The sequence below is a fragment of the Capsicum annuum genome, chromosome 10 (assembly GCF_002878395.1).
Source record: "Capsicum annuum cultivar UCD-10X-F1 chromosome 10, UCD10Xv1.1, whole genome shotgun sequence".
In the NCBI taxonomy this organism is placed as follows: domain Eukaryota; kingdom Viridiplantae; phylum Streptophyta; class Magnoliopsida; order Solanales; family Solanaceae; genus Capsicum; species Capsicum annuum.
The window spans coordinates 209,959,222-209,967,957 of NC_061120.1; the positions used below are offsets into that span (position 1 = coordinate 209,959,222).

The window sequence follows — 8,736 nt, forward strand, 5'->3', positions numbered from 1 at the left end:
AACTTTGATTCAAACTTTGTATTTATCTTAAAAAATAAAGAAATCCATCTAATATGTACAAAATTGTTGATTTAGAATCATTAACTTTAAAAGCTAAAATCTTAAATCCATACACTTCAAATCTCGATTTCGTCTATGAATAATATACAAGCTAAATTCTTCCCTAATAAAGTTTACTTAAGAAAACATTCTGCAAACCTGGATTATTAGAATATAATGATCATATATTGCAATAACACATTAGTTTTTCCCTCTATTCGAGCATCGCAAAATTATGGCATATGATTGCGCAATTTGACTAGTAAAATGAATATAAAGATCCTGTAAATTATGTCATGAATTCAGTAATAAAACTATCACAGTTCTGTATTGATCATCAAACTCTCCATTCCATAATCTACCTCATGGAGTAAACAAAAAGGAAGCCAAACCTACTAAGAAAATGAGTGTCTCAACTTACACAAAAATCTTGCCTTACCAAATCTCATATGGTAAAAAGAATTAACAAAACATCAAAGTAATTAATTACCTCTTCTAGCTCATCAATCCTTGGATCATTTGTTCATGCTATATGATAAAAATAATAACCACACACTAAGAATATATAGTTCCATAAGTGGGGTCTGGCGGAGGGATGGAATGGATGCAGATATTACCCCAACCTTTGTGAGGCGGAGAGGTATGTTTCTGATAGACCATCGGCTGAAGAATTCCATGTTCTATGCATGATAGCACTCAAAATTTGATCTAATTTCTAATTAAAATTTACAAAAAAATCTATTTCCTATGCTATTATTAATATTCATAATAATATATATCTCTACAGAAACTCTTCCACCAACTCACCAAAATCAAACTTCCCATTGCAACATTCCACAGCATTAACCACTTCTTGAAATGCATTAACACTGCATGGCACCACCAATCCACCTGTTTGATCAAACCCAAACTCATTGTAAGTTTTCTCCAACAAAATCTTGAACAATGGATGAGAAAGATAGCTCGTTGGCACGATGAATCGTTCGCGTTCTTCTCCTACATAGATGGCTAAATTTCCTGTTGGTGTTGAGGAATTAGGGCTACCAAGAGATAATTCTTCTTCAATTTTGTTGTCCTTAATAAGAAAGTATTGATCATGAGTACTAGTACTTGTTGTTATTGCCTTAGCCTTCTTGGCTAGTTTCTTCACTGAAATAAACTTGTTGATCCCTAGCATTTTTAATTTGCCCTTTGAATAACTAGGGAAAGAATTTGGATTTGGAAAAAAAAGAGAGGATGTAGAAGAACAAAATATATGGATATGCATAGAAAGAAAGCTAAAGGGAAAGAAGTTACTTGACTAATATATATCCATTGGAAAAGGTTGGATGGGGATTGATTTTTGTAGTGTATATAGAGGCTAAGAATTTGTCAAAGAGAACTATGGTTGTTGTAGTTTATTAATTTACATAATAAAGATATTATTTTATGTACTTTAATTTGGACTTGTCAATAGTTTAGAGCAATTATTATTAGTAGATATCAATACTTATAGCCAATCTAACCAAGAAGACATTATTTATTGGATGGTATGACTCCAAAATTATAAAGGGATAGTAATATTTTTAATTTGTTGGTAAATTTTGATTTTGATCCTTGAGATATATGACTAAACATATATATTATTTAACCTTCAATTAATTAAAATACATGCTTTTGATTTCTTTATGTAGAAAGTATATTATATTTGGACTGTTCTTATAAATATATCATCCTCCAATACAAAGCAACAATAAAAATTAACATAGCACATATAAATAATTAAATGATGGAATTAAAGTATTCAGGGGAATCAAAACGCATATTTTGAGTTAACTATGTTTAATCAAATATCATAAGAATTTAAATTAAATTTATCAAAACTGAGAGATTATAAGTGCTATAGCACAAATGTGAAAGTTGTTGGAACAATATATATTTTACAAAAATAAAATAAAATAATAATAATAATAATTAAAACTTCGTTAGGTAAATGAATGGAGGAGATCAAGAGTATTGGTTATTTGGTTATATATCAAATACTTGTAAGTTGCAACCACTAAAAAGGAGTACTCTTAAATCAAATATTAACAACTACTTAATTAACGGATTAGCATAAAAGAGAACTTGGATTAGTTATAACCAACCTATTTCAATACCAATAAACAAAAATGTATAATTGAATGAAGAATCTAATCATGGTTTAGTTGAAAGGTTAACTTAATTCTTTGCCATTTGTCAATATAAATAGGAAAATTAAAGAAGTTAAGATTTTTCTATTTAGGAAAATTATCACTTATCACCAACTCGTCAATTCGCTGGACGGCTTGTACGTCAAATCTAAGAAGCCTTATGGAAAGTACATTTATTATAATATTATAACTCTTTCAAATATTAGCCACTTAATTAGGTGAATAAAATTAGTCAAAATTCTAAAAATTAAAAATGAAAAATACAAGAAACTAAACGTGCATACACATAATGTGGGGAGAGAAGACAATTTAAAAAAAAATAAAAAAAATTGGGTATATGTATATATTAACGAGGAATTTGACTTATATGTATATATTAACGACGGATTTGACTTACTAAAATTTAGGGTCTAACGACACGTATAATTGGCTAAGTCATCGATACGAAAGAGCCACATGACAATTTTGAATTACAAACTTATTCGAGTGGCAAGTAGGAATTTGAAAGCCACCACTTAAATACGTGAGAGACATTATAAAGTGCAAAATAATTTATTTTTTGGAGGGTAACAATGTGAATTACCATTGACAAATCAGAGAAATCATCATTTATATGCTAAGAGCATTTTAGCCACCCTTAAATGATGAGCTGAAACCTCATATTACTACCTACATAGTCAGTTTCTCTAGTAACCTTCTACATCTCGTCAACTTCTTAGCAAGCACAGGTAATTCTAATCTAGCTATCAGTTCTTGTTTTATTAGTATGATCACACCCTCAGTATGTACAATTTGACCTTTGAATAATCTCTAGTTACGCGCCTCCATGTATGATATATCATAGCCCCCTAGAGAGCAGCTACTACCATCTTCTGTATCCCCTTCCAATATTTTCGTTTGATGTGAGCCAATACTTGTCTTACATTTTCTCGTTGCACTTGAATATCGAGCCAATCTATTAGAGCATCTCTTACTGCATTAAACTAGCTACACTCCACGAATAAGTGATACGCATTTTCCATGGTAGGCAGGGTACATAAACAACACCCCAAATCATCAATATGTACATTCAACTTCTGTAGTCTGAGCTTTGTCAGTAACCTTTCTTTGACAACCAGTCATATAAACCTGTGTTTAGGTTGGGCAACCCTAGTCCATATCAAACCAGTTATTTCATCTCTTCTCTGAGTACCCAGAAGGACCGTGTAGCTTGCAGTGATGGGATAGTTGGCCCTAGCTGTCAAATTATACCTATCCTGAATGTATCAAGATCTCATACCATTCTTTAAAGAATTAATCTTTCTCCAGTACCAGCTACAATCTTGAGGTTGCTTGTGATCCCAAATGTTTGTATTATTCTTTAAATATATACCATGGATCCATCGAACCCATAAAGAGTTTTTATCTGTAATCAGCATCCACAATAGCTTACCAACAACAACAAGATTTCATGTTCTGCTCTCCTTAATATTGAGACCTCATTTGCCTTTAAGGATACATAGAGTTTCCCTGCAACTAGATTAATCTTTCTTTTCTCCTCATACCCCCCACCCCATAGGTACTGTCTACATCTTTTGTCTGCTTCCTTCAATACATTTTGAGGTAGCACAAATACTGTAGTCCAGAAGTTGAAAATAGAAAACAGGACAACATTTATCACTTGCAGTCTCCCCGCATTACGATAATTTTCCTGCATAGTCAGTACTAATTCTTTTGGTAATCTTGTCAATAAAAATCTGGCAATCTATCTTGTTCCATTTCTTGGTAAATAAGGGAAGCCCAAGATATCTCATAGGAAATGTCTTAACCTGGAAATCTGTTTTCTAACAATTTTGCCTGAATGTTCTCTGACACACCTGCCACGTAAATACTTAACTTCTCCATGTTTGTTATTAAGCCAGAGGTTTCACTAATGTTGTTTAATGATTCAATCATTCTGGTAACTGACTTTAAATCCCCTTTACAAAAAATTATGAGGTCATCGGCAAACACTAAGTAAGTCAACCATAAGCCCTTGCACATTGAATGAAATTTAAAATCTGGAAGATCACTCATGCACTTCAAAATCCTTGACATGTACTCCATTAAGAAGAAAAATAAGAGTAGAGACATGGGATCTCCCGAGTCCTCTTCTTCCGGCAAAATATTCTACCCTTCTCCATTTACTCTAACAGTGAAGCGTGTTGAAATGACACACGTTATGACTAGATGTACAAGTTCAATTGGAACCCATACCCTATTAGTACGTCTTGTAGAGAGTCCCAGCTAACCATATCATATGTTTTCTTTAAATCTATTTTCATTAAGCATCTCAGAGAGGTTTTCCTATTGTAGTGTCTAAGGAGATCATGGCAAATTAACACATTGTGTATTAGAGACCTTTCCTGCACAAAGGCAGCTTGATTTTCTACAACAGTGTAATTTACAGCTTCTTTCAACCTCACACAAATCATCTTGGAAATGATTTTCTATAGCACATTATAACATGCAATGAACCTAAACTGTGCTGCAAATTCAGGATCAGACACCTTTGGAATCAGTGCTATATTGGTTGCATTCACTTTGTTTCAAAGTTTCCCATTTGTAAAAGATTATAGAATAGCATCAATAATATCCTCTCCCACAATGCCCCAAGCTACTATAAAAAATCGACTGCTATAGCCATTTGGGCCTTTACTCTTGGTACTATTAATGGAGAATAATGATTCTTTAACTTTTTTGCGTGTGTACTGCAACAAATAGAGCTTCTTGATGTGATGTAGATAAAAGAGGACCTTGCCTAATGAAATTATTAAATGCTCCAGTTCTGCACTTTAATTTGTGTCCCAGCAACTATACATAATAGTTCACAAACAATTGTGCAACCTTATCAGGCTCTCTCTGCCAAATTTCTTGATGATCATTTTTCAACTAAGTAATGGACCGCTTAAGTTTCTTATGCTTAATAACAGAGTAAAAATAGTTGGTATTATTTTCTCCTAGTTTAATCTAATTCATCTTTGCCTTTTATTGCAGAAAGACTTCAGCAAGGAAAGAACTTTGCCTAAACTTTAGATATAATTCTCTCTCAATCTGTTGTAGCATCAAACATTGCTGATTATTTTGGAGCTCCTATTGAGCTAACATCAGAGCCTCTTTGTCATCCTTTACATCATTGAGAATATTTCTGAAAGTTTGCTTGTTCAGCAGCTTAAGCTTCTTCTTTAGTAGTTTCAGCTTCCTAACCACTTTGAGCATTAAGCACACCTCCACATTCCTATCCCAACAAGTTTTAACAATCTCTAAGAATTTGGGATGGTATGCCCACGTATTGCAATATAGAAACGATTTTCTCTGTGCTTATCGATTAGTAGCTAAAGTGATCTAAGCAGGACAGTGATCACTTATTCCTTCAGGTAGGTAAAATGCATTATAATCTGGCTACTGCTCAGCCAAATGCTATTAATAAAAATCCAGTCAATTTTAGAAAACACTCTTTTATCAACCCCTCTATCACGCCATGTGTATTTATTCCCTTGATGTGAGTACTCCAGCAAATTACATGCATCAACATATTCTCGAAAGTCAGTAGTTTCAGCCCAGGTAACTGAAGTACTCCAATTTTTTCCTCATAATGGAGGATAGAATTAAAGTCTCCCATTACCAATCAAGGCTTAGTGTAACCACTCATGTCTACCTAAATTTTCCACAAACCCTTCTTTTCTTCTTTTGTGTTAAAGGCATCAATAATAGTGAACTGAAAGTTCAAGTTCTGCAGAATAAAGAGCACCTCACAGGTTATAGTTTGCTCAGTCATTTGGATAAGCCCCACTTTATAAATATCTGGCCTCCAAGTAAGCATTATTCGACCATTATAATGCAAATTCAAATTAGTAAGCAATTTTCAACCACCAAACATCTTTCCAGTTATCTCCTCCATCGCACTCTTTTTTTTTCAAGAAGGCCAACAAAACTAACCTTCTCTTTATTACATAGGATCTTTACCTCCTATTGCTTATTAGGGGCATTAAGCCCCTTAACATTCCAGTATAATAAATTAACCACTCCCTGGTTGGGAATGAGGTGAGTTATTTCTCATTGAAACAGACCTGATTGTGTCTATCTTGCTAGGACTCATTTCTTATAGCACCTTAAATGTTTGCCTGCTTATTCTGGTTATTACTCTGCTACCTCCGCCGCACTCTGTATTGAGGTGTAATCCATACAGTCCCACCATTCAGCGTAGGAACAGAAAAAATCTTATCATTCCCAGACTTACACTTGTTATCTTGCTGCTTCGCTTTGTCAACATCTAATTGCATTTGTGGATTACCCTGACCTTGATCTGAGATACCTGAATCAGCTGGTACAGCTTCAGAAGCTTGCTTCTTCCTACAATTATCTTCTGAATGACCATACTTACTACAATATTTGCATAAAATTGGCCCCCATCATATTGCACTTTTTGCCTAATCAGTTGACCCTTCTCATTTTTTAAAATGATAGAGTTTGGCAAGGTAACATTCATACTAACTTCCACCAGTAGTCTGAAAAAATTCAGACCCAACTTCTTCTCTGTACTTTGATCCACCATTAGTGGATTTTTGACAAGACTCCCTAACTTGCTTAAGCCCTTAGGACTCCAATATTTGAAGTCTAAATCAGGAAATTTGATCCAAATAGGAACTGTTTAAAGCTTTTTTTAGTAAACTCCATATCAGGGCTCCAAGCCTTAACAATAAAAGGCTTGTTATCGAAGTGATAATGCCCCCTTCTATAGCAACATTCTTCCCATCCTCATGTTCAAACCTCACAAGTACAATCTCATTCCTTAACATAGAGATTTTATTGATGCCATACTTAGTCCATAACCTCTAGACAAATACTTTGATCACACTAAACGGAGGATAAGCTCCCATCACATAACACACCACCGAATTCCTCCAATATTCAATTTCAGAGCTAATGTCCTCTAATTCAATCTCGACTAGCTTCAAATCAGCATTTGGTGCCACATACTCCAACTTAAATCCTGTATTTGAGCCTTTTGATATATCAAAGGAATCCCAAATTGAGGTCTGTTTGATTTTAGCATGCATTCCCTCTTCTGCTACTACATCCACCCAGGATTTAGTACCACTGCTAGATCCAATTAGAGTTGCATCAGTTTTTGTCGAAGCTTGCATCATCAAATTCCACTGTTTTATGGCAATTTTACTCTGATCCTTGGTTTCCGCCTTTGATACTCCTCTACTCCAATTGTTCGAGGCTGAAATTTCATCATCTGATTCATCGACGTCACTTCGATCTAAAGGAGAGTTCACCTTCGAGGTAACTTGTGCATTCAAACCCTAATTAGCTCGTGCCGCCTCTACTATTCCTGTAATTTCTTGCCTCAAGTCACTTCCTACACTTGTTCCTTGCCCTTAAATGTGCCCTTTCCCTTTACCTCGAAGTAATTTCGCAGTTTCCTGAGCCATGATCGCCTTCTGAGACGGAGCACGAGCTCGCTTCCCCATGGAGGGCACACGTTAGCTTAACGTGCACCGAGAGAGAACGTACTTTACTAATTACAATGGAGTATTACAATCCACTACAATTCAACTTTTTATCGTTCATATTTATATTAAAAATACTTACGAAAATTTTGTATACATTATTACTATTATCTAAACAATTATAACAATAATCTAATAGGCAATTAGCTTATCTTCTTATTCACATTATCAATTAAGGAGTATTGATTTAAAAAAAGAACTTTTAAATAACTTGCTTGTATAAATATCTTTAAAAACTAACTACATCTATGTGGGGAAAACGTTGCTACTTTGCAAGATGACAAAGACATGCTTTTCAAAAAAGTTGTTTATTTTGAAAATGTATTGAGTATTAGAAATATACAGCTGTTTTGAAATTATTATTTTTTTGTGTGTGGAAATTAATATCTCACTTCAAGCTAAGATGATAAAAGTCAAAAGTAATTAGAATATTCTTTGTGATTTTGACTTCACTCGTTTGTGTATTTATGCCTAACTTATGTACAATAATATTAATAAGTTATGTAATGATCAGTACGAAATTTTTTACCTGATTCTTGGAAAATATCTTTGCAGAAATTTCATTAAAGTACAGAACTTTCTATAAGATTTTTCTTCACAAAAAAATAAGTCAATAAATAGAGTTGTCTTTGAGAATATGTATTTTTAATTCGACTCAAAATCATTTTTGCATTCCAATATTGTCGCAAATAGTAAAGGGCTGAAGTACCCACCGATTGAATTCATAACTTTCGACGGTAGTATATATAAATGTATGCATAAAAAAATATTAAAATTGCAATAAAATAGTGAATATCAGTTCATAATTGCTTTAAATGTAATGAATTCAATAGTAAAAATTACAAAAAATTAAAGTAATAAAATTTAAATCTTGAATCCGTTTTTGCATAATAAGTAACCCTTGAGGCCACTACTTATATTTTGTGTTTATTTTGAAAAATTTAACAAACATAATTCATGAGCCGGTGGAAGTTTAAACTTTTAAACTC

The 8,736-nt window shown here is 33.4% G+C and overlaps 1 protein-coding gene across 1 annotated transcript; it reads right to left on the reverse strand.

Annotated features, from left to right (window-relative positions):
- Positions 1–340: 340 nt before the first annotated feature.
- Positions 341–1,362, reverse strand: LOC107844614 (auxin-responsive protein SAUR71). Its single transcript, XM_016688990.2, has one exon. It carries the CDS (start codon positions 1,304–1,306, stop codon positions 821–823), a length of 486 nt encoding a protein of 161 aa, XP_016544476.2. The 5' UTR covers positions 1,307–1,362; the 3' UTR covers positions 341–820.
- Between the last annotated feature and the right edge of the window lie 7,374 nt (positions 1,363–8,736).